Genomic DNA, 26,825 nt, shown 5'->3' on the forward strand with positions numbered 1-26,825 from the left:
AATATTATGCCTGAATGTATACTTTCAACTTGACAGCTCAGGGAAGTCACCTAGCTTTAAAAATAATATAAAATCATCTCCTTTCCCAGTTTCCTCCATTCCAAAGCTATTTTCCCCTTGAAAAAGGACTCCAGGAAGTTCCCAGAGGTGACAATTGCTGGGCTCATTGTTAGCCAAAGGAAGCCAAATCTCATCACCTGACTCGTCTCAGGCTCCAGACATGCAAAGGAACTTCTTTCTTTTTTTTATAAGATATTTATTGAAATTTTCCAGAATAATACATTATAGAACAACAACAAAAAACACAAAAATGCAAGAAAAAATATATAAAAACAACTAAAAACACATAAAATTTCCCTTTACCTATTTTCTTTTAACTTATTTTCCGGACCTCCTCATACCTCCCTTTCTTATATTCCAATTCAAATTATAAATTCAGCAAATCCTCACCATTAGTTTTTGCTTATTTCAGAACCTTAATTTCCTTATCTCTTAAAGCATTACAGCTGGAAACCACTTAATTTCTGTCCAACATCATTCTAACATTTCATTAATTTTACAATATTTCTGCAAATAGTCTTTAAACTTCTTCCAATCTTCTTCCGCCGACTCTTTTCCCTGGTCTCGAATTCTGCCAGTCATTTCTGCCAATCCCATATACTCCATCATCTTCATCTGCCATTCTTCCAGAGTGAGTACATGCAAAAGAACTTCTATTGTACTTTTGGGTGGTGGGTACTTGTCTATGCAAATCTTATACCTGAGTCTTGCCCTGCCATGTCTGCTTATGCTAATCTTGTACCAAGGATTTGTCTGGGCATGTTTGCCAAGGTTAACCCCTCCCCTTTTGTGACATGTCAGTGATGTAGCAATGATGCTGTATGAACTGTATTCTGGGATATGGCGGGAAAGTTTTAAAAGTCTTTGTCACCCCATCCTCGGGGTTCAAATTTGCTCTTTGAACCTATTGCGCAATAAACTTTGGTCTACAGCTATTTGCTCCAGTTGACTGGACTCCTTCCTTTATTCCGCAGGGACCCGCGGGCTCTGCCCGACCAGCTGGGGGACTGAGCAGCCTTGCACCTAGATTTTTTTCCTTAACACTACCCATTGATCTGATGCATCATGAGAGCACCAGGGCACACATCTCCATAGTAGAAGGGGAATTGCTGATGGAGTTTATTCTGAGTACAAGTAGCTTCAAGTTACTTGAGTCAGCTCTGGAAAATGTTACGGAAACCTAAGTCTTCTGCTTAATATTTTTATTATGTATTAAAATAATAATACACTTTAACTCTGCTATGGTAATGGAAGTATTCTTTCAGTAGTTCTGAAATCTCAGGGGGTGGGGAGCGTGTGTAAAATAATACGCCTCCAGCAGACGATGCTCAAGGGCACATATAATATATCAAACAAAAAATAACGTGACTGTGGCCTACTTAACCCTAGTTTGTAAAATTCTTCCATAATCTAAGCAATCACTCACAGTATCAATACTACTAATCAGGAATTATAGCAATTTTCAAGTGAGTCCAAATTTCGCACTTAAGTAGTTTTAACCCTCGTGACCTTTCAGGGATTAGGTATTTCAACTATATCCGGTCTCTTGTAGACTTGAAATGAGCCCAGGCTTTCCCAAGCTGCATGGGTAATTAGGTCAATTGGCCGAGGCCCCAGAATTCGCCCATTCTAATTGGTATAATTCGAGCGTGTGCTAGTGAGTATTCCTGAACTGTTGGCTTCTCAGTTAGAGTTGAGGGCTGGCTCCCTTTTGCTGCAGGGGTATTAACTAGTGCTGCAGCTTACGAATACTATGACATCTTATGAAGAACAGTTTTTAAATTTAAGTGGAAGGCACTGTTTTTAGAGGAAGTCAAAAGGATTGAAACAAAACAAATTCCTTCCAGTAGCACCTTAATTTGTTTTATTTAATTTGTTTTGTTTTGACTATGGCAGACCAACACGGCTACCTATCTGTAACTCAAAAGGATTGCTTTGCCTTTGCCATTCAAGCTAGCCACCTAGTTGCAGACTGCATGCCTGGGCAATATGCTGATATGTGAATAATGACCCACAACTAAGTTGACTTGTTATAGATAGATGTGGATTGAGCATGATTTTGGCTGTGGTGCAACAGTTTTGGGGCTAGAGGGCCAGAAAGGAGGCTCCACATCCAGTTTTCAAGCTAGAATTACTTAAAGCAGCTGCTCTAAAATACTCTGTAGTCTAGGGTGAGAATGAACAATCATCCCTTGCCGGTGACCTTGCTAGCTGGAGCTGATGGGAGTCTAGAGGACTACAAGTTGCCCACATTCTAGTCACTGAAGAGTAGCTGTTGAGGCTGGATTTGTCCTACCTATTTTGTGAGCTTGCTTTGTGGCCTTGGGGTAGGTCACAAGTTTCAGCTCTAGATTTCTACCTGTATAATGGAGACCAGCACGAGACAAGCAAGATACAGTGGTACCTCAGGTTAAGTACTTAATTTGTTCCAGAGGTCCGCTCTTAACCTGAAACTGTTCTTAACCTGAAGCACCACTTTAGCTAATGGGGCCTCCCACTGGCAGAACGCGATTTCTGTTCTCATCCTGAAGCAAAGTTCTTAACCCGAGGTACTATTTATGGGTTAGCGGAGTCTGTAACCTGAAGCGTATGTAACCTGAAGCGTATGTAACCTGAAGCATATGTAACCCGAGGTACCACTTTACAGACTGCAAAGCATTTTACAAGTGCAAAATTACTAAATAATGACTTGGTAGTGTTTGGTGCAGTGAAGTTCAATTGCTTCCAGTTCACCCAGCTCTAAATCTGCTTTGGGTAAGGTTTTCCCTTCCCAGCTTTTTAAAACTATATATTTTGCAGCTGGGGAAAAAAATTGCTATGCAGGTCTGATATGGAACACTTTGATAATTTTGGGGAGCTCTTTAAGTTCTTTAAGTGTTAGGTAAGGAAGGGAATAAATTTTAAACCCCTAGTGGGAAGTTCAAATCAGAGTTGGAAGGGACCTTGAGGGTCATCTAGTCTGACCCCCTGCCATTCAGGAATCCTGCCCACAGCCTTCCCTGAGTGGGCTCAAACCACCAGCCTTCTAGTTAACAGCCAGATACATGGACCCATTTGAGGATGAGAAAGAGAAAAGGCAGGAAGACTCACCAGGCAGAACAGGAGGAGCCAGCCCAAAATGACACAGATAAATTATGGTGCCTGGTGGCACTTGCTAGAACAGGAACAATCTCCTGCGTTTCTTCCTCCCTTCCTCCCCCCCCCCCCCCCGTTAGCCAGTTGGGTGTCAAAAGCAAACTACAGTCATACCTCGTGTTGCGTCTTTCCGCGTTACGTCCCGCGGCAACCCGGAAGTAGCGGAATGGGTTACTTCCAGGTCTCAGCGCATGCGCAGAAGCGCTAAATCGCACTTCGCGCATGCACAGAAACTCCAAATCGCGCTGTGTGCCTGCGCAGACACAGCACTTTGAGTTGCAGGCATTTCACGTTACGGACGGGCCTCTGGAATGGATCCCGTCCGTAACACGAGGTACCACTGTACTTGTTTTCCTGAAGCACAGTAGATGTTGCAGATATATAACTCATGGGGCTACAGCTGGGAGACAGGCAAGGAAACTTGCTACTAACGTGTACCTTTTTCCACTTGCAGAGGGATGAATTGCTAGCCATGAGACTACCCAGTCTTTGCACTTTACTGAATCCCAAATACCTCAGGTTGAGGAGGCACCCTAGAAAAGCTCAGTCTAACCATTTTCACCTGGCAGCTCTTACCGTGAATTGGAATGTAATCCCTTCTTTGAGTGCACAGGGCTTCAGTTGCTGAAGCTTTCTTTTCAAGATGTGACTGGAAACATTACATTTTCAGCCATTCCACCCCTCGGTTTTGTGTGTGTGTGTGTGTGTGTGTATATTTGCAGCTCCTTACTGGGGTTTCTTCAATTCAGTTTGAAATGCAAGCAAAAAGTCTGATTAGAGGAAAATCAGGATCTAAACCACATGTTTTTCATGTCAGATTAGAAACAGGTGGGTACAGTTAAAAATCAATCATTTCCTTAAGCTTAAAAAAAATAGTTTGGATTAAAGGCAGGTGGCTATACATGGACATATGAAAAACCAGTCACCAACTTATTGGTACATATGAGATTGATCTCTCTGAACACAAAGAAGTTCATAAATCACAGAACTTGGCAATAAAGATGTTTAGGCTTGAGAACCTGGAAGAGCAAACCTTTGTATCTGAAAGGGTGTTTTTTGTTTTTGTTTTAAAAAAATAGCACCTAGATCCTTTTTAGCTTCACTTTAACAGTTAACATCTGAGTGACCTAAGAGGCCTGTGGAGACTCATTACAGCCTTTTCAAATATTGAAGCTGTCCCGTGATGCTGAACAGGTCGAGATTAGCCCAATAACATCATGTGGCTATGAAATGAAATGAGGGTGTGATTTGGGAAGTGCTTGTCTAAGGTCAGCATAAAAAAAAACAACCTGGGATAGGAGAAGTGAGCTTAGTTAACAGGAGATGGATTGTACCAAAGGTATCCTTTTGTAGTCATTCTTGGCTTTAAAAGTGTGGCGGCTTAAAAAAGAAAGATTGCAGGATGTTCTTAGTTAATTTCTGCTGCTATGCTAAACTGTTAAGGAATCCTCCTACATTTCTGTTAACACTGAGCTAAGAAATACCGAGCTTATAGTTAATGAATCGCTACGCTGCCAGGACAATGCTATTATCCACAAAGTAATAATCCACGAGAAGGAGGAGAAAAAATGAGCCAGCCTAGTCCCGTTGACTTCACTGAATATTTCTCAGGTGAAGTAAGCTTTTTAGATCTTCTGTTTTTAATATTTGGAGCTTGAGAACGCTCCTGGACAAAACACATCGCTTTTTAAGGGGAAGCAAGTTGTTAGGAAATTGGCTCACCGCTTCTGCTTCGCATGTGATCCCAGCGGCTGGAGGCTTCAGCTGAGATATTGTCTATTGCCGAAGTTTTGACACTTGATAACGGTTCAAGAATTTGGTATTGGGTTGTACCATAATCATGGGAAGGGATGAGAGATAGGAGAGTCGCATGCTTGCCCACCATAGTGGGCTTTTTTAAAGAAATTAACCAAGAGAAGGAATCAGTAGTGGGGTTTTGTGTGTGTAGATAGATAGATAGATAGATAGATAGATAGATAGATAGATAGATAGCATTGGAACATTATCTTCCTTTGTGTTGTCATTCAGCTCCCACCAATGTTAGAAACTCAGATATAAAACCTGGGTGCCAAATGGCTCCTTAATCCAGGGTTCCAGTTGCCAGAACAGAATGCCTAGTTGCCATTTAGGGACCAGATGGCTCGAAAGGCGTATTTTTCAACACGACTATTTGGTTCCTGAAATTCATTCCGATTGTGCAGATAATTAAAGCCGATATTCTTAAATTCACTGGTTTTCCCCTCACGTGTTTGATGAAGTGCGGAGGGTCGCTAAAATAGAGAAACTAAAAGGATTTTTTTAAAAAACTTAACAATATGAAGCTATCTTAAAATGAAGTAGGAGGAAACGGTTGAGCCCTCTGTATCGTTCGACCATTACGTGTTCTTTTTTTAAAAGCTTTTTGTTTCTAATTGTAGCAAATACCACTCTTCCCCCGGCAACATAATGAAATACTATCACGTAACAAATTGCACAATGTTTTTAAAGGGCATATTTATTGTCCAGGCTGAATGAATTTTGTGCTATTAATTGTAATTGTATCCTTTTATAATCCAAATCCTGCTATAGTTGGATAAAGTAACTCAGTAGATATAGAAACAAATTCCATGTGATTTATACAACAACAGCAGGCAGTGGAATCTCGTATGTTCATTTTAAAGTGTGTTTTATTTTCCTGCACTGCAGACAGCTTGGATTTATAGAACTATTAAGTAAGGCGAGCTTAGATATATGGTGGTTAGAGTGATTTTATACTTCTCAACTTGAAGTGACCCATTAAGAATTTGAAGTATTGTAAAACTGAGACCTTGACGTTTTGGTGTACTGTAATGACGTCTGTTAAACCTTTGACTTTAATGGCTCTTGTTAGAAATAATATAGTTTTTGTCTTGGTTGCTGTAAAGAAATTGTTTAATAACACACAACTTCTGTCATGCATTACGATCTCATTTCAGAACTGAATTTCTGTTTTAAATTGTAATCCTGCTCTGTCCTGAAGACTCTTAGTAGAATCTGTTGATCAGTAGTTTTCTGATGTTTGTAGATATTATTGTTCAGCAAAATTAAAAGCCACTGCACTGAGGACAAAAGTAAGCTTTAGCAATCATGGAATAAGAGGGGAGGTTCTTTAATGGATCAGTAACTGGTTAAACCAGGAAGCAGAGAATAGGAATAAATGGGCAGTTCTCCCATTAAGGACTCTGGGGTTGCGGCACTCATCTCGCTTTATTGGCTGAGGGAGCCAGCGTACAGCTTCCAGGTCATGTGGCCAGCATGACTAAGCTGCTTCTGGCGAACCAGAGCAGCGCACGGAAACACTGTTTACCTTCCCGCCAGAGTGGTACCTATTTATCTACTTGCACTTTGATGTGCTTTCGAACTGCTAGGTTGGCAGGAGCAGGGACCGAGCAACGGGAGCTCACCCCGTCGCGGGGATTTGAACCGCCGACCTTCTGATTGGCAAGTCCTAGGCTCTGTGGTTTAACCCACAGCGCCACCCATGTCCCTCAATGGGGTTTGCTGTTGCGTAAATAGGTATAAGATTGCATCTTAATAACTTTATGCAATGGTCTGTTCATTTATTTACATCTCTTTCCCACCTTCCTTCTGTAATTCATAACACTGACTCTGCGTGTGTCTTGTTTTAAAAATCTGCAATCGCCCTTAGTTCAGAGCTGGGCTGAGTTGGTTAAATTTTACCATTTCTGGATTTATTTGTTTTTTTAAAAAGTTTGAATGCACATGTACTGGAGGAGAAGCTTTTATGGAAGGCAGTGGAAACAGCCGCCATAAGTCACTAATCTTTGGGTTGGTTGCGTAGACAAGTGTGCTCATGTTTTCCCCTCTTCCCATTTTAGATTTCCGTTGTATCCAAAGGGAGGAGAGAAACTGCAGTTTGACTATGGCGTCTACCTTCTCAACAAAAATATTGCACAGGTATGTAAGCTCAGAAAAGTACCCTTCCATAGCAGAACTACATGCATCCATCGTCGGGGACGACAGTAATGTAGTTACTACTTTATCTGTATTGCACACTTGTGGGAGACCATCCTAATTCACATGATCACTGATTCCCTGCATGCCTTGCAGAGAGTGTGTACACATTTGGACAGATTAACACACCCAACAATATAGGCCATCCCCATTTCCATCAGAAGACAAGAATCTGACGCCCTTCTTAGACTGCCATTGATGCCATAGGTAAGTTTTCCGGGAGCAGCCATATTAAGCTGGGCATAGGGAATCAGTAGATGGTCAGGCTGGCTGTGTGAGTGGTTCTTAAGGTCAGGCAGGAAGCACTTCATCCTGGATTTCCGTGATCTGTATCTTTCCCACAGACTCCGGGGGGGGGGGGGGGCAGCGTGGAGGACCGAGGCATACAAAGCAAAATCTTTGGGCAATCAAAACATGTCCCCAGAGGGAGAATGGAATCTCTGTGAAATTGCAAAATAAGAACAATGAAAGCCATATCTAACTCCTAGGAGAACGCAAGGTAGAATTATAAGCAGGTCAATACAATTTTCTGCAGATCATTATGGGCGTTGTTTTGACCCGGGAATGGTATATCGGTGTGCTCCATTTCAACTTGCTGGTAATGGTTTCCATCTGTTTCATCTATTTATTTATTTTTTAAAAGCCCAAGAATAAGTTTCTTTCTTTCTTTCTTTCTTTCTTTCTTTCTTTCTTTCTTTTAAAAAAGAAGCCAACAGAGCCCTGTTAGTATTTGGAACTGATGAGTTGCAAATATTCGGTTTTCAGCCCAATGTGAAGAGGGATTGATTGCTAATCCACTCTGGGAATTGTAGCTTTGAGAGGGAAACGGGTCTCCTGACAGCTCTCAGCATACTTAAAAAACTACACCTCCCAGAATTCTGTGGGGAAGCAATGGCTGTTTAAGCTGGTATCACAGTGCTTTAAATGGCATGCTGTGAATGTGGCCTAGTGGGAGGGGAGTATTATCTAGCAGTCATAACTGGCTTGCTCTATGTACTTTGAGCCTGGTAACTCGCAATAATAATAATAATAATAATAATAATAATAATAATAATAATAATAATACTTTTATTGTCAGTGTACAACCTGTGCATAATGAAATTAACTGAGCCTTCCCCCCCCCAAACACTCAATCTCATTGCACTCTGCCTGCTTGCTAATTTAATTTGATTGGACACGCCCTAAAATAGAATTGATTTTGCTTCCCATCACTGCTTAGGCTTGTGGGGCTTGGCTTTGCCTAACACTTCTTGTCCTTTAGAGTCAGCAGAACCAATTTTCCTGCACAGAAAGCTAGGGTGACAATTGCACACAAGAAACGGTTTTACCACTTAACAAATAAAACAAGCAGATACTGCATCATTCAGTTCCAGCTGGTCAGAAGGCAGAAAATTCAAATATTTTAATTTCCCCATTTTAAAAAAATGATTAGAAAATTATAGATGTGTAAGTATTCTCTCCGGCTTCTATGGGAAATTGCTGTTGGCCGCTGTTTTGCTTAGCTTCACCTGGGTGACCTTGATTTGGGGGCACCTGGGAAACTTTCAGCCTTTATTTACAGCTCAGTACTATATTACTTAATATCTAAACCACTGAGCCTCTTGGGCTTGCCAATCAGAAGGTCGGCAGTTTGAATCCCCACGATGGGTCCAGTTACAGATAGGTAGCCGTGTTGGTCTGCCATAGTCAAAACAAAAAAAATTCCTTCCAGTAGCACCTTAAAGACCTCCTGTAGGACCTATTTTCCTCCTGTAAGACCTATTGCAGTCGTTAAGAGTTGTCAACAGGCTCATCACAGCTATCTGCCAATCACCCATTCCTACCACCCTTCTGAGTAATACCCCTCCCCACCTTCTCACTATATAGAAGGGTCTGGAAACTTCTGTTTCAGTGTATCTGAAGAAGTGTGCATGCACACGAAAGCTCATACCAAGAACTGACTTAGTTGGTCTTTAAGGTGCTACTGGAAGGAATTTTTTTTGTTTTCCCCACGATGGGGTGAGCTCCTGTTGCTCAGTCCCAGCTCCTGCCAACCCAGCAGTTCGAAAGCACGCCAAAAAGTGCAAGTAGATAAATAGGTACCACTCCGGTGGGAAGGTAAACAGCGTTTCCATGCGCTGCTTTGGTTTTGGTGTTCTGTTGTGCCAAAAGCGGCTTAGTCATGCTGTCCACATGACCCAGAAAAACTGTTTGCGGACAAACGCCGGCTCCCTCGGCCAGTAAAGCGAGATGAGTGCCGCAACCCCAGAGTCGTCTGCAACTGGACTTAGCTGTCAGGGGTCCTTTACCTTTATCTTTTTACTATATTATAACTCTGAATGTCTTCAGACTTGGGTTAGGCTCTGCTGCTGGGATGAAGTGGGGGCCTACCTGGGTCTTTGCTTGTGGATAGTGTTTGTTGGTTTAGAGCACTATTACCCTGAAAAGGTCCCCAAAGTAGTTTACATACAGTCAGTGAAAAGAAGGCAATCCCTGCCTGAAGGATTACCATCTAAAACACGTGATGGGGTGGAAGCGGCTGGGACCATAAATAGACAGTAGCTTTTATAATGACCAAATGAGGTGGAAACAGATAAGAGACAGGTGGAGCCTGATGGAGTGGGTCCTTCAGCCTGTGTTGGCTAGAGGTGGAATTAATTTAAAAAGTAAAGGATCATATACTGGACTCCAGAAAGGCAAGACATTCCTCTCATTCCTCAACACATAGCCTATTGCTTCTAATCGTTGATGCTTTAGGTGAGATTCCTGCATTGCAGGGGGTGGACTAGATTAGCCTCAAGGTCCCCTCTAACTCTACAATTCTGTGATCCTGCGATCAGAAATTTCCTGGGTACTTAATAGATGTGATGCAATTCAAGAACTCATCTATGCTTAACCTGATGACATCTAAGACTAAAACAAAATCCCTGCCTATGGGTTATTGATTATCCAAAGCACCCGTTTGCTCTATTTCTCAATGAGTGGTATCAAGTCACTCGAGAGTTAACCAATGGAGCTAATTCTATTGATCTCAATGGGTCTGCTATGTATAACGGTGGATATTACCTCTTGTTCATTGAGCAGTTGTCTGTTGGAGAAAGTATTCTATATAAATGCAAGCAGTGCATTGCATATTATTTATAGAAATCTAGAAATGCCCGTGTAGTGTCCCACCAGTCCATAGAAGTTACCGGCGTATAGCTGTGCTGTATGAAGTAAAGAACCTCAGGCTGGCTGCGGTATTTTGAAGCATGAGAGCTTGTCACTTTTTTACCCTTAACACACTTGGTGTGGATTTCTGGACCAGAGAGCTAATAATGCATGGAGGTGAGACTAGGATTTTTCATAGTACGTTGCTTTGCTATAATGTGTTAAAATAAAAAGGGGCGCAAATTTTAAGCAATCAGGGAATAACCGCAACTTCAGCTGCACCACACCAATCTTATGCTTTGGTGTTGTCAGGTTTTAAACTTCAGTTTCCCTTGACTACAGTAGACACTTTATCAAAGCCATATGTGGAGACTGGCAAGTAAACGAGCACATTCACACTTTTAGTACCGGGTGAACTTGTGAGAAGCAGGTTCACAGGAGTCCTTGTGTATTCCTAGCTCTTCAACCTGAGAATCCGGTCCTGTTTTAATGAATATGAACTTGTTCTCCCCCACAACACACACACGAGAGAGAGAGAGAGAGAGAGAGAGAGAGAGAGAGAGAGAGAGAATTGTAGCTGCGCTACCTTTCCACGCTCTAAGTGTTAGGAAAATGTTTGCCTTTCATTTCTTTATTGTAGTTAAAATCAATGCAGTTTGCAAATGCTAAATAAACCCACAAAGCATAATAAGGAAATGATCCGGTAAAAGGTTCAGAGATCTTATCAAAATGTTTGGCTCATCCTGAGCCATTACTATAACCTATGCAGATGATGGATGTCAAGGAAGGGAAATCCAAAGTAGCCGCTTCTTTTTAGCCCTCTCTGGTGGTCCTGATACATACAAGGCAGAGCCACTCTCTTATCAGCAGTAGGGAATCTGCAGCCTGGACTCCCCATCTTGCCTGTGCCGCTATCCTGGCCAAACAAAGCCCACATGTTCGTGACATCAGGGGCAGGGCAGAAAAAGATACAACTTGGCCAAAAGAGGGTTTGCAGGCACTGCCAATCAACTGAAAGGGCTGTTCTTTTGCGAATGGATTGCATGGCATCATTGCGATATCAGGTGATTGACAGGTGGCAGCCCCAGCCACCTTGGCTGATGGAGATGGTATTGGGATGCATCCCGCCAGGTGGATCTAGTTGTTCTAAGACGTGTTGGACTGTTTTATATAGGGCTCGATAAGAGTCTAATACCATCTTGTATCAATCAAACGTCTCATCTAGTGGCCCTCTTGAAATCAAGGTTTTCTTTAGAGAAATACTGTTTTTGTTTTTACAGTAGGTAATGTTTTTGGAATTGTCCCTAGCATCAGTGTTCTCTGATACACAGACAGCAGTCTTAATGATTAAGGCATAAGTGCTTTTGGGAATGTGATGGGCAGAGCAAGATAGCATTGGATAATCATGTGATGAAAGCTGGAAGGAACCATATCCATTTACTTGCCTACTGTGGCAGCTGAGGAGCAACACACCGAACCGTGGTTTGGCACTCCTTTGCAGACTACTTCACTCTGGTTCGAATTTTAGTGCAAAATCTGAAATTTCAGACGACAACATTTTTAGATGTGTTTTTGTCCTGTTAACCCTCTGTTCTTTATGGGAACAAGAGTTGGATTAAGTTTCCTCATTGGGCTAGTGAACTTCTAACCCTTGAGAGAGAGAAAACAATCTCTTGATAGATATGATTGTTAGATTAATGTTTAAGCTGCCTCCCAAGTGAGGTCATACAAACCAAATACGCCCATGTCTTGGAAATCTGATAAACATCACTTCACGGTACTGAAGAGATTCAATAAATACAAAGGCATAAACTTTGGGGTGTTTCAGGTTTACAGTGCAAGACTGTGGCCTGATGGTAAAAAGAATTAAACATTGATATTGTGGTTTGTTTGGTTTGGGTTTGAAGTCCTTAATGATGGCACTGCCCTCTAAATTGCCCTCTTTCAAAAACTCACTTTGGGTAAAATAGTGCTTGAAAATGAGGCAGCTTTTCATGGGTCTCCTGCGCTTCTTCTTAAAAGCGGAACTCACTCTAGCAAGCATTAAGTTCACTCGTGTAAACGGTTCCCTTACAAATACAGGTAAAACTCGGAAAATTAGAATATCGTGGAAAAGTTCATTTATTTCGGTAATTCAACTTAAAAGGTGAAACTAATATATGAGATAGACTCATGACATGCAAAGCGAGATATGTCAAGCCTTTATTTGTTATGATTGTGATGATTATGGCATTCAGCTGATGAAAACCCCAAATTAAAAATCTCAGAAAATTAGAATATTGTGAAAAGGTGCAGTAGCTATTCAATCCATAACACCTACAATGGGTTCCCGAGCCTTTAAATGGTCTCTCAGTCTGGTTCAGTAGGAAGCACAATCATGGGGAAGGCTGCTGAGCTGACAGTTGTGCAGAAAGCCATCACTGAGACCCTCCATAAGGAAGGAAAGCCTCAAAAGGTAATTGCAGAAGAAGTTGGATGTTCCCAAAGTGCTGTATCGAAGCACATTAATGGAAAGTTATGCGGAAGGGGAAAGTATGGAAGAAATAGGTGCACAAGCAGCAGGGATGACCGCAGCCTGGATCGGTTTGTCAGGAAAAGACCATTCAAACGTGTTGGGGATTTTCACAAGGAGTGGACTGAGACTGGCGTTAGTGCATCAAGAGCCACCACACACAGACGGATCCTGGAGATGACCTTCAATTGTCGTATTCCTCTTGTCAAGCCGCTCCAGAACAAGAAACAACGTCAGAAGCATCTTACCTGGGCTAAAGAAAAAAAAAACTGGTCTGTTGCTCAGTGGTCCCAAGTCCTCTTTTCTGATGAGAACAACTTTTGCATCTCATTTGGAAACCAAGGACCCAGAGTCTGGAGTAGGAATGGGGAGGCACACAATGCCAGATGCTTGAAGTCCACTGTGAAGTTTCCACAGCCTGTGTTGATTTGGGAAGCCATGTCATCAGCTGGTGTTGGTCCACTGTGCTTCATTAAGTCCAGGGTCAACGCAGCCTCTACCAGGAGATTTTGGAGCACTTCATGCTTCCTTCCACAGACAAGCTTTATGGGGATGCTGACTTCATTTTCCAGCAGGACTTGGCACCTGCCCACACTGCCAAAAGTACCAAAACCTGGTTCAATGGCCACAAGCCCAGCATTGCCAGATTTATTTATTTACTGGATTTATGCTATAGTGACAGGTTACAAAGAGTTTGAACAACCACAAAACAAAGCAGAGCAAAATATAAAAATACCTAAATATAAACGTGCTCTGTTTAAAATGGTGTGGATTCTGCACTTGGATGAAATTATAAATGGCAAGTTGAGGGTTGTATCCTGCTAGCATTTGTTAAAAAACCCACAGCCAGACGTGGAATTTTCTCTTGTTTGTGTAGTTACACCTGACAAGTTTAATGACACAGCTTTGTATCTGAAGAGCCTTTAGCAGTTGCCCCCTTTTAAGCTCGCATTTTTGAGCCTACCTGTTTAATGGTTGGCTATTCTGAGAACAGGATATGGGACTTGATGGATCCTGCAAGCCTCCTCCTAGGTTCTTAAGGATGTGTGGCAACTATGTGTGATAATTTGCATTCTCCTATGGTGGATCCAGAGGCCCATTGTGGGCTTCATTTTCATGAAAGGGGCTAATGGGAGCAAGGTGGTATTCTTCCTTTTCCAGGACTTTTATTATAACTTACAGCTTTGCCATCCTCCCAGAACTGAAGCCTGCATAGTTCCTTCAGCTTACTTCAGTATCCCAACAACGGATTTTTTTTTTGCATTCCTTTTCTGGTGGCCCAAGAACACCTTAGCCGCCCTAGCCTCCTATCCTGCCTCTGCTCTAATATAATCTATGGGAATGTGCCTTCGGAGGTCTCTATTAATGGAGGAATCTGCTATGCATTGGACTTGGCTTTGAGCCATTCCTTCCATTGGCCAGCCCATAACTGCCCATCGTAATGGGGACCCTTTTGGCATCATAAATGCTTTCGTAGCTGCATCTTCACAGCTGCTTGAAGTGCGTTGACTGCATGTTAAAACCGCTTTTACTGTTCCCACTGAGAAAGATGTGCTGATTCCGCCCCACCTCTGGTAAAGTATTGCACTTAAAAGGAAGAACTTAAATCTTGAGTAGAGTCAGCAATTCCACTGTGATACCTAAGAGAAAGCTAAAATGATCTCATATATGGAGCCAAGAAAGCTTTTATCTGACTTGAAGGCTTCTTTTGGACGGTGCTGTTGAATTCCCTTGACAACTCCAAAATTAAAATGATTAAGCGAAAGTAGTGCACAGTTGTTACGTTTATATGGAGAATAGCCTCTTTCCCGTTGCGTAGCCTCCCAGCCTGCCTATGTTTGGAACTGATGCCTGCCTTTCTCAAGTCCCTTAATCCAGTTATTTATATGCTACAAACCATTAGGAGTTGAGGATGGGCTTTTAAAAGTAATTCAGATATATAATGAATCGGGATTCAAGATGACCTTAACAGATTGCAGAACTGGGCCCAAGCTAACAAAATGAATTTCAATAGGGACAAATGCAAGCTTCTACACTTAAGACAGGAAGAACCAGATGCACATATATAAGATAGGGGATACCTCGAAAAGGATCTAGGCGACTTAGTAGACCACAGGCTGAACATGAGTCATCAGCAAAAAAAGCTAATGCTACCCTAGACTGCATCAACAGAAGTATAGTGTCCAGATCAAAGGAAGGTATAGTCCCAGTCTATTCTGCCTTGGACAGATCTCACCTGGAGTTCTGTGTCCAATTCTGGGCACCACAATTTAAGAAGGTTATTGATAAGCTGGAATGTGTGCAGATGAGGGCAACCAAGATGATCCAGGGTCTGGAAACCAAGCCTTATGAGGAATGGTTGAAGGTGCTTGGGATCTTTAGCCTGGAAAAGAGACTGAGAGGAGATATGATAGACCATCTTCAAATAGCTAAAGGGTTGTCACAGGGAAGCCGCATTAGCTAACCCCTCCCCAGTTTGGTGTCATCTGCAAATTTAATGAGCATCCCCTCAATTCCTTCATCCAAGTTGGTTATGAAGACATCGAACAACAGCGGGCCCAGGACAGAACCCTGTGGCAACCCACTTGTCACTTTTTCCCAGGATGACGAGGAACCATTAACGAGTACTCTCTGGGTTTGGTCCGTCAACCAGCTACAAATCCAACTAACAGTTACTTCATCCAGCACACATGTCACCAGCTTCCTTGCAAGAATATCATGGGGGACTTTGTCAAAAGCCTTACTGAAATCAAGATACACTATGTCCACAGCATTCCCCTGACCCACCAAGTTTATTACTCCCATCAAAAGAAAAAAAAGAAATAAGGTTCGTCTGACATGACTTGTGTTTGAGAAACCCATGCTGGGTCTTAGTAATCACAGCATTCTTTTCTAAGTGCTCACAGACTGACAGCTAAATTATCTGTTCTAGGACCTTCCCTGGTATTGATGTCAAGCTCCCTGGTCAGTAGTTTACCTGGGTCTCTCCCCCCCCCTTTGAAGATGGGGACAACATCTGCTACCCCAATGTTGCAGGCACTCTCCTCCTTTTGCACCCGGTGGTTCTTTCTCTCCTGCTTACAAGCAAAGCCCCATTTTCCAGCTTCCATAGTCTTCCTGTCCATTACTGTTTCTGAGCTCCAGCTTGCAGTTATGACAAGAGGTTCCTGCAGATTCAGATGGGCAGGAATGGCTTGTGAGAATCAAGCAGTGTCTGTGAAGCATAAGCGAACAGCAGCCCCTCGATTAGTCATGCTGAAAGGCAATCACTCCACAGGCACAGTTGTTTAAATCGTACTAAATCTTCCTTAATCTAAACTCCCTGGAGCATCAACTTCTGAGTAGTGGGCCAAGGAAAGACCTGTGAACAAATGCCTTTGAGCTTTGTTTCATTTGCACTGCTGCAGTTCGCAGTTCGGATTCTTCTTCCACCGGCTCAGCCTCATTGATTCTAGTTCACCTGAGCGCCCGAGATGCACGTTCTTGTTCTGACCGTTATTATTCATTGAATTTATATACCACCCTATACCTGGAGGTCTCATGGTGGTCCACAGAATAAAATCAAAATATAAAACCACAAAATACATAAATGCAAAATAAAAACAACAACCCCCCACATTTTAAAAGGGCATAGGATGTCAATCAAATCAACAACCCAAGTCCTGGTTAAAAGGGAACATTTTTGCCTGGCGCCTCAAGGTGTATAATGAAGGCGCCAGGCAAACATCCCTATCATTTACGTGTTTTAGGTACAGTGGTACCCTCGGGTTACATACGCTTCGGGTTACAGACTCGGCTAACCCAGAAATAGTACCTCAGGTTAAGAACTTTGCTTCAGGATGGGAACAGAAATCGTGCTCCGGCGGCAGCAGGAGGCCCCATTAGCTAAAGTGGTGCTTCAGGTTAAGAACAGTTTCAGGTTAAGAACAGACCTCCGGAACGAATTAAGTACTTAACCCGAGGTACCACTGTATTTGCGATGGTACACAAGCACCTCAGAAGTGTGATGTGCAACATGTGCCCTAAGGCAAGGGTGGGGAGAAGGATAGACAAGGATCTTCTGGTAGATTGATTGGTAAATGTTTCTCCTCCTCCTCTTCTTCCACCACACCCACCACCACTTTGCTGGACAAGAACGTTGAGTGAGTTTTTGTGTGAAAGGACTTGTGATCTTGGGAGCTGGTAGTGATTACTATTTCCTGGCTAAGCACCAAGCCTTTTCATTCTTCGTGTACACCTGCCTGTCTGGGCTGCTATTTTGCAACTGGTGCCGGTTGGTGGACCTTGGGGTTCTAGTTACAGATAGGTAGCCGTGTTGGTCTGCCATAGTCAAAACAAAATAAAAAAATTCCTTCCAGTAGCACCTTAAAGACCAACTAAGTTAGTTCTAGGTATGAGCTTTCGTGTGCATGCACACTTCTTCAGATACACTAACTTAGAACTAACTTAGTTGGTCTTTAAGGTGCTACTGGAAGGAATTTTTTTATTTTGTTTTGACTTGGGGTTATAGATTACAGATTTGCAGTGTAAATCTCTCCATATTTCCTCAGAAACAAGAGTCATGGTGTTCAGTGGTGCTCTTTCTATGTGTATTACTTCAAAGGAAGTAATAGTGCCACTGTATTCTGCTCTGGTCAGACCTCACCTGGAGTACTGTGTCCAGTTCTGGGCACCACAGTTCAAGAAGGACACTGACAAACTGGAACGTGTCCAGAGGAGGGCAACCAAAATGGTCAAAGGCCTGGAAACGATGCCTTATGAGGAACGGCTAAGGGAGCTGGGCATGTTTAGCCTGGAGAAGAGGAGGTTAAGGGGTGATATGATAGCCATGTTCAAATATATAAAAGGATATCACATAGAGGAGGGAGAAAGGTTGTTTTCTGCTGCTCCAGAGAAGCGGACACGGAGCAATGGCTCCAAACTACAACAAGAAAGAAGATTCCAGCTAAACATTAGGAAGAACTTCCTGACAGTAAGAGCTGTTCGACAGTGGAATTTGCTGCCAAGAAGTGTGGTGGAGTCTCCTTCTTTGGAGGTCTTTAAGCAGAGGCTTGACAACCATATGTCAGGAGTGCTCTGATGGTGTTTCCTGCTTGGCAGGGGGTTGGACTCGATGGCCCTTGTGGTCTCTTCCAACTCTATGATTCTATGATTGCATTCCTCAAACAGCAATCTTCTTCTCTGGCATGCAGCTTGCAAGGCAGCTGTCCCGTCTTAAGCCCATCAAGGTTTACTCAGGTGTTCAGAAGAACCATGTGCTAATTCACCTTTTTCTCTCTCCATAGCTTAGATACCAACATGGGCTGGGAACTACAGATCTAAGGCAGACACTTCCTAACCTGAAGAACTTCCTGGAGCACGGCCTCATGGTCAGATGGTAAGTTCTGTCCGTTGCAGTAATGGGAAGGTGGGATAAATTATTAAAAGTTTGTAGAACATACGATATACCTAGGAAGTTGCACTTAGAGCTCTTTCTTGTGACTTTTTGGTTTGGAGCATGTCCCACCTCAAATCTTTTGCCACTTGATGGTGACGGGGACCGGGAGCCTCGAAAACATCTGGATTGGATGTGCTTTATAAAAATAGGAGCTGATCTCTTGCAGGAGAATTAGAATATTGTGCTAAAGGATCTCTTAATTCATCTGCAACTGAATATGAAGCTACATATTCAGGCAGTGTTGTTGTTCAGTCGTTTAGTCGTGTCCGACTCTTTGTGACCCCATGGACCAGAGCACGCCAGGCACTCCTGTCTTCCACTGCCTCCCGCAGTTTGGTCAAACTCATGTTGGTAGTTTCGAGAACACTGTCCAACCATCTCGTCCTCTGCTGTCCCCTTCTCCTTGTTTCCCAACATCAGGGTCTTTTCCAGGGAGTCTTCTCTTCTCATGAGGTGGCCAAAGTATTGGAGTCTCAGCTTCAGGATCTGTCCTTCCAGTGAGCACTCAGGGCTGATTTCCTTCAGAATGGAGAGGTTTGATCTTCTTGCAGTCCATGGGACTCTCAGGAGTCTCCTCCAGCACCATAATTCAAAAGCATCAATTCTTCAGTTATCAGCCTTCTTTATGGTCCAATGGTTAAATGTAAAACCCAATAAAGATCTGAAAACAAGCAATAAACATCTGAAAACAAGCACTTCCATACATCACTACTGGGAAAACTATAGCTTTAACTATACGGACCTTTGTCGGCAAGGTGGTGTGAGGCAGTAGCTATAGCTTTTAAATAGCTAAGATAGATTTTCTAACACCTCTGGAACTTGGGGAGGGGTCAAGAGATTGTGGGGGCTTCCAGTTGTGAGATGGCTGCATCTCTCCCCCCCATTCCATATTTCTTCAAAGCCTCCCCCCACCCCAAGTTTCTATTGATCATATTTTTGGTACATTTCAGCCCCAGATGTGATGGCGTGATAAGTCCAAGCCTTGGTTAATATTATGCTGTCTAGCATTGTTATTAGCCCTGCCACCAAGGCTGGATGGAGCATTCCAGCCACCTAGCAAATAGATCAAGCAACACCACGCGGTGTATGTCATTTGCATAGCTTAATTTGCCGGTGGAAAATATGCAGGATTTGACTTTCCCCGCTGTGGAATTCTGGTTTCCAACTTGAGGTAGACCCTCGTCCCTGGGTGGCTCCTTAGAGTGGCATGTTCTCATTATCAAGACAAAACACATTCTTTGCCTGGCTAATATTTCAAAACATGTGTGGATATTAGCCCTGCCTCTCTGGGACTATCGCGTTCCCCCTCGGCGCATGTCTATGGCTCATTTCTTTCTCACCTCCAAGGCTCAGATAGGTCCGATGATTCTGAACGGTTCCTCTTGGTACTTCCTTACAGTATAAACAGTAATGAGGCTTTTCATAGATCCTCCCTCAAGAGGAAGATTAGGGGGGCCATATTTCCAGCTAGGGAAGTTGGGCGCAAGCACGCTTGAGTGCCAGAGCCCGATTCACATGTGCATGTGCGGAATGTTTGCATGCAAATGACTGTGCACAGATGGTTAAGTTGATCTCCACAGGGCCCCAGCTATTAAAATTTATGGCAGCATATATATAAATGTATGTGCGGCAGGTAGGCCACACTATGGACTGCAAGAGTCTCTTGATCCACATGGCTGACAAAGCGTTGCCAGATGCCCCTTTGCTTCTGTCAGAATGAGATTGGGGAGGGTTAAGCCCCTCTGTGTGAGTTTTCTTGTTTACAGCACTTGCGTGGGATTCCTTCCGTTTGATAATTCTTCTGTGTTTGCCTTTAATGCAGTGTCTTTTGTGACAAGTGGGGTGAGATTGACAGGTGTTATGCATATGCGTTCCCACCTTATCCCCACCCCGCCAAAAAAGAATTTGTGAGGGAAGCACCCTGTTGAAGGATGCTCTGGCCCACAAAAGCTAATGCTGCAAATACCTTGGTCTTTAAGTTGTACAAGACTCCTGCTGCTGCTGCTGCTGCAGGCACAGAGTGACTTGGCCTTCAGGACGCATTTGCAGACAACTTTGTAGCGCAAAGTTGGTCGGCCAACTGGCCTGGTCCCGGAAGCCAGTTCCCCGTAGAGCATGTAGATAATGTACAGAGTTACTGCTACAAGATACAATGGCTGCTAGCCTAGTTCGTTTTAGAAGGGATTAGACAAATTTGTGGAAGGGAGGTCCATCAGCAGTTGCTAGGCATGATGGTTGGCAGATGCAAGATGCTCTCAGAAGACCAAAGGAGATGTCTATGGGGGGAAGTCCATGAGCATGACCTGAATGCAGCAGCCTCCTTTTCATCCATGCTCTCCAGCAACTAGCTTCCAGAAGCATTCTCCTCTGATGCTGGAGATAATACTAACAGCCATTTGATAGCCTTGTTCTCTGTGAATGTGACCAAACCTCTTTTAAAGTTTTCCAGCTCGGTGGCTGCCATTTCATCTTGCATAAGTAGTGCCTGGATTTAATATTTAGAGACGTTTGTTAAGTGAAGGGCGATACCCTTTTCAGATTAGAGATTTTTGCTCGGAATTTTGCAGATTCCACTGTTCAGTCCTGAGGCTGCCTCGCATAAGTACCCCTTCCCATTCATATATTTGAGCATTCTTGCATTCGCTTCACACTTTCCTCTGGCAGAATTTGCTTTCAGTTACATGGTGTAACATATAAAGTGATTTACTGGTTCATATTTTTTTTTTGCATCTCAAAGAAGCTATTTATTACTTTGAACTTTCTCTTCTCCATATTGTCATCCTGGACATCCATGTGTATTCTGTGTTTACACGATTTGCTGATGAAATAGGCAGGCAGTGAAAGGAATGCGCTGAATGCTCCTGGACCCCACTTAAGTCTTCCTCTGGGGTGGGGTGGGGGGGCTGTAATATTGCTTCTTCTAAAATAAACGAAAAGATACAGATTTGGTTTGAGGATGAAAGCAGATGAGGTTTAAGGCTCACTTTTTGTGTATTTATGATGGATGCACTTGCAAGTCAGTCCTTTGTAGGGGGAACTTTGAGATGGGATTTTTGTTGTTGTTGCCGTAAGCTCCCTGATCCCATTTACTCCTTTCCCCCCCTTTTCTGCTGCCTGTCCATGGCAGGTATAACTGTGGTTTCTGCTCCTGCTTGGTCCACATTTTACATCTTGAGAGTAGAAGAGGGGGTTGCTTCCTTTCCTTGCTGCTCCAGTGCACTTCAGATGCTAAGTGGGACCGCAGGTTGTGTTCCAGTGGTGGCGAGGACCACAAAACCAGGAAAGCACCACTGGCATGGAGTGAGAAGAGGAGGAAACTCCAGGTGCTGGAAGGAAGGCCTGTTTTAGGACCGACACATTTTTGAAGGTAATATGGTACCTCCTCTGAGGGAGGCGTGGAGAGTGGCAATGAGAAACCAGGGCTCTTTTCAGTGCTGTCTTCACATTTGTGGGAATCTCTCTCCAGTAAAACCCGCCAGGCACCACCATTGTCATAACTGCAGTATGGTTATAGTCTGTGTGAGCAAGATGAGGCCTCCTTATTCTTATTCTTGTTGGATGAACACCTTTGAGGTTCCGTTCCATCTTTCCTGCACATTTGGTCTTCAGTGATCAACATGCCACATGTTTGCATGGTTGTAAGTTGCTTCAAGAGGGACGCAGGTGGCACTGTGGGTTAAACCACAGAGCCTAGGGCTTGCCGATCAGAAGGTCGGCAGTTCGAATCCCCATGATGGGGTGAGCTCCCGTTGCTTGGTCCCTGCTCCTGCCAACCTAGCAGTTCAAAAGCACATCAAAGTGCAAGTAAAGAAATAGATACTGCTCCGGCGGGAAGGTAAGCGGCATTTCCGTGCACTGCTCTGGTTTGCCAGAAGTGGCTTAGTCATGCTGGCCACATGACATGGAAGCTGTATGCCGGGTCCCTCAGCCAGTAAAGCGAGATGAGCGCCGCAACCCCAGAGTCAGTCACGACTGGACCTAATGGTCAGGGGTCCCTTTACCTTTACCTTTAAGTCACTTCAAGGCTTCCTGTGTTTGGGCATGCGGAAAGTAACAGCGATGGTGATTTAGGCACTTGGGGAGAATTGCTATTCAGAACATGCCCCCTGACAGAGGCTCGTTCCAAAATGCATTGGGCTTTTTTTCTTCGAAACAGAATTTATAAACCTTTCTCTTCCTGTGTGCCATACTCATAATTTTGTGGTGTGGGTACTTCACAAGAATCCCATAAGTGCAGTGGCCTGGATTCTGTGATTCTTTGCTTTCAGCATGGGGGAAGAAATAGTGAGAACACCATGCAAACTGACCTGCACCCTGCGCAGTCTTCTTCAGCATGGAGCCTCACATTGCCTGACCATATCCTCTACTCCAGTTGCTGCACCGGTCCTGGGACCAGACCATGGCATCTTAGCTTTCCCCTCATCTTCCAAAGGAGAACTGCTTTATGTTGTAATTTCTGCTTCCCCTTCTTCATTACTGGCCATCTCCTTCTGGCACCTTTCAGTGACCCCGTCATTACTCTGCATTATTTAAGCTATAATCTTTAAAGAGGTGTGAGATTTTTTCCCCCTCCTGCTTTTCTGTACTTGACATGATACTGGCCAAAGGGTTTGCCTGAAGTGTCAGACTTTTTGGATGGCTGTAAACCAACTTAAACACCTTCATTTTTTGCTGCCATGATGTCATATTCGCAACCAAAAAAAGAAAGTGGGGGGGGGGGAATCAAATGTTTAAGTTACATTCCCGCCCTCCCCCCTTAAAGTATTCTCATACCATTGGGCTCTATAGCTGTGCATCTTGGCAGGGGTCCAGACAATCACGATTTAGTATTTTAACCAGCTGCGATCAAGTAATGTCCCTCAGAGGGAACATTTTGTACAGAGGGAAAGATACATATTTGAGACTGTGAATTGTACTCTGTCTTTACATAGGTTTTTGCAGGCCTTTTGCAAACATATTAAATAACAAGGCAATCTGTTTTGGGGGGGGCGTTTAATCGAGGGTTTTGTTTTGTTTTAAAGAAGGATCTTTTGACCAGGAAGTCGGAGACAAGCCTTGAAAAATGATAGCAAAAACAGTGAGACAGAAATAAGTGCACTGCTTTCGTAGCGCCAATTCTTCTTAAAATTGGTTTCTGTTTGCCAGTGGCTTCACCTCAAATAATTGTTCAGTGTGGATGGCATTGTTAGCTGTTCTGATGTTGCCCTCCAGATGTTGTGCGCTACAACTCATCCATCCCAGCCAGCATGGGCACCAGGTTGGAGAAAGCTGGGTGGCGCTGTGGGTTAAACCACAGAGCCTAGGACTTGCCGATCTGAAGGTCGGTGGTTCAAATCCCCACGACGGGGTGAGCTCCCGCTGCTCAGTCCCTGCTCCTGCCAACCTAGCAGTTCAAAAGCACATCAAAGTGCAAGTAGATAAATAGGTACTGCTGTGGCGGGAAGGTAAATGGCGTTTCCTTGCGCTGCTCTCGTTCGCCAGAAGCGGCTTAGTCATGCTGGCCACATGACCTGGAAGCTGTACGCCGGCTCCCTCGGCCAATAAAGCGAGATGAGCGCCTCAACCCCAGAGTCGTCCACGACTGGACCTAATGGTCAGGGGTCCCTTTACCCTTTACCTTTAGTGGAGATGAAGTGAGCTAAACATCCAGTTGACTTTGCTTCCCAAAGTGGAACTCCTCAGACATTGCCCAAATAAATTATGACACAATGCGTCTTTTTAGACACTATTTATGCCAACCCATCCCCACCCCCACTCCCCAAAATTTGTATTTAGGAAGAGGTTGGGAGCAAGTCTTGGCCTTTCAAGGATTCTAGCTCTTGCTACAGCATGTCAAAGTCATCCGGAAGTTCCAGCATTTATTTGAACGCAAAATTCTCCTCTGAAGAGGGTTTCATCTTCCAGGGTCTGGGGAGATACAAACGTAGGATCTCTTGGCTTAGACTTGAGTTACAAGGGAGAAAGTGACTGAGCCCAGGGCTCACTTCTGATCTCTCCCTTGAAGCAATTTGATGATAGTGAGAAGATAAATTAATACAGGCAGCCCCTCATTTATTCGCGTTCAATAAGTGCATGACTGCCCATCATTCCGAACCCGGAAGAGACTCGAAAAGTCACAAAAAGGGGCGGGGGCAGAACAAGGTTTTTGCAGGCATTTTCATTTTCAAATATACACAACTTTACTTAGACGCACGGTGCCTCGGAGTGTAACCACCAAGTAAATGGGGAGTTGTAGGTACCTTAGAGCCAGCTCTGGAATTCATCAGAAACGGAGAATGCAGAAGCAAAAGTGAATGGCTTAGGATGCATAATCCAAAGTTGAGACTTGCATGTGGCACTGTCTGTTAACATCAGAACGTGCAAGCTTTCAGGGTACCAGGACTTCAAATAAGCTTGGGACTTCTGTAAAAATTTAAAACCTGGCCAAGTTGGATAAAGTTGGGAGTGACTGTGCCCATGTTGCTGGTAAATTGGCATATGAATAGTCAGGTTTCCCCTCTCGCCTGCCCCATAGCCATACATTCAGTGCCACCCTTAGCTTTTGAGCCTCATAAATGAACTAAAACAAAACAATACTAAACGGTGGTGCAATGGATAGGGAGTGCGGCTTTCATGTAAGAAACTTGGGCTCAGATCTCCCCTGAATTGCAAAGCCAGGGAGAAGTCACTGTTTTCTTGCTGCATGAATTTCTTCATGGTTTTGTGGCAAGGCTAACAGGAAGCTATGATGCTCCAATGGCGTAGAAATTAAATAGTGAGCCATAGGAGTAGGCATAGATGCCTATATGGAGAGCCAGTGTGGTGTAGTGGTTAAGAGCGGTAGTCTCGTAATCTGGGGAACCGGGTTCGCTTCCCCGCTCCTCCACATGCAGCTGCTGGGTGACCTTGGGCCAGTCACACTTCTCTGAAGTCTCTCAGCCTCACTCACTTCTCAGAGTGTTTGTTGTGGGGGAGGAAGGGAAAGGAGAATGAGACTCCTTCAGGTAGTAATAAAGCGGGATATCAAATCCAAAGCTACAGGGAACCAGGCAGAGGGCCTTCTCGGTAGTGGCGCCCACCCTGTGGAACGCCCTTCCAGCAGATGTCAAAGCGATAAACAACTACCTGACATTCAGAAGACATCTTAAGGCAGCCCTGTTCAGGGAAGTTTTTAACGTGTGATATTTTACTGTATTTTTGGTTTTTATGGAAGCCGCCCAGAGTGGCTGGGGAGGCCCAGCCAGATGGGCGGGGTATAAATAATAAATTATTATTATTATTATTATTATTATTATTATTATTATTATTATTATTATTATTATTATTATTATTCCTCTTCCTCTTCTGTTACTAAAATAAGAAATTGTAATTGCAGATCTGGAAGGGATGAACTGACCTTAGCAGTGCTTAGGTGAGATAACCTTTCACTGTCTTTATCATTTCTCCCCATAGTGATCGGCACCACATTTCCAGCGCCATTCCAGTTCCAAAGAGGCAGAGTTCTGCGTTTGGGGGTTTGGATATTGGGTTCACCAGCAGCCATCCTTCTCCAGACAAGGGACTCCGAAAACGGGCCAACTCTGAGAACGAGAGACTTCAGTACAAGACTCCTCCTCCGAGTTACAACTCTGCTTTAACACAGCCCATTGCCATTGCGGGGGAGCCGAATAAGAAGGCCGGGTCTTTATCCTCCTCTTTAGATACCTCCATTGACTTCTCGAAAGAAAACAAAAAGGGAGGGGACCTGTGCCACAGCTTGAACGGCGAAAACGGGGGCCCAAACACCTCCCGAGACCAGCCGGAGTCTTTCCTGGGACCCTCTCGTGCAATAAATGGCGCGGCGTTGCCCAGCGAGCACCCCAGCACGGCCACCAGTGACCAGCTGTGTGCCTTCCGCAGCGCCCTCGGTGCCAACCTCCTCTGCACGGTTGAGCAGGCGGAAGAGATCATGGGCATGGAAGCGACGGGCTTCGGCACCGGAGACCAGCTCGAAGCCTTTAACTACATCCCGGTGGACCACGCCGTGGCGGTGGAGTGCGACGACCAAGTCCTGGGGGAATTCGAAGAGTTTTCACGGAGGATTTGCGCCCTGAACAAGGACGCCCCCACGTTCCGCAGGCCGCGGAAGGGTTCCGACAAGTGAGCTTTTTGGGGACACGGCGGAAGTGGTGCCACGTTTCACAAGGTGAAAACCATGTATCTGGAATGAAGATAAAACTTGCACTCGTAATCCCTGATTAGTTATCGGGTGGGTGGGTGGGGGAGAGAAGAGAACTGTCTTTATAGTTTTTGGGAAGTAGATTTGGGTTACACACAATCATGGTCTCGCCACAGTCCAGGTAAACCTCTGCTGCTTCCTCTCCTGGTTTTCCTAGTATTTACAGATTGCTCTGGCAATTGGATCAGGCCACTGGAGCATTGACTGCTTTTAAGTTTTAGATTTCTTTCAGCCCTTTGACAGGTTGGGGTGGAGGAAAATTAAGTCAAACACTTAGCTGAAGACATACAGGGGTGAATGTGTGCGCCGTTCGACACACGTTCTCTCTCCTCCTCAACAGCTTTTTCCCTTCTTCCAGGTCT

The 26,825-nt window shown here is 44.1% G+C and overlaps 1 protein-coding gene across 1 annotated transcript in view; it reads left to right on the forward strand.

Moving 5' to 3' along the window:
* The window catches only part of UVRAG (UV radiation resistance associated), an 86,817-nt gene extending 60,342 nt beyond the window's left edge, over positions 1-26,475 (forward strand). Inside the window, exons 13-15 of the mRNA XM_081860380.1 lie at positions 7,053-7,131; positions 18,115-18,206; positions 25,698-26,475. Of these exons, the coding sequence (XP_081716506.1) occupies positions 7,053-7,131; positions 18,115-18,206; positions 25,698-26,388 (862 nt within the window). The 3' untranslated portion in view covers positions 26,389-26,475. The remainder of the gene's footprint in view (positions 1-7,052; positions 7,132-18,114; positions 18,207-25,697) is intronic.
* Positions 26,476-26,825: the final 350 nt, after the last annotated feature.

Source organism: Podarcis erhardii, assembly GCF_964252035.2.
Source record: "Podarcis erhardii genome assembly, chromosome: 4".
Classification (NCBI taxonomy): Eukaryota; Metazoa; Chordata; class Lepidosauria; order Squamata; family Lacertidae; genus Podarcis; species Podarcis erhardii.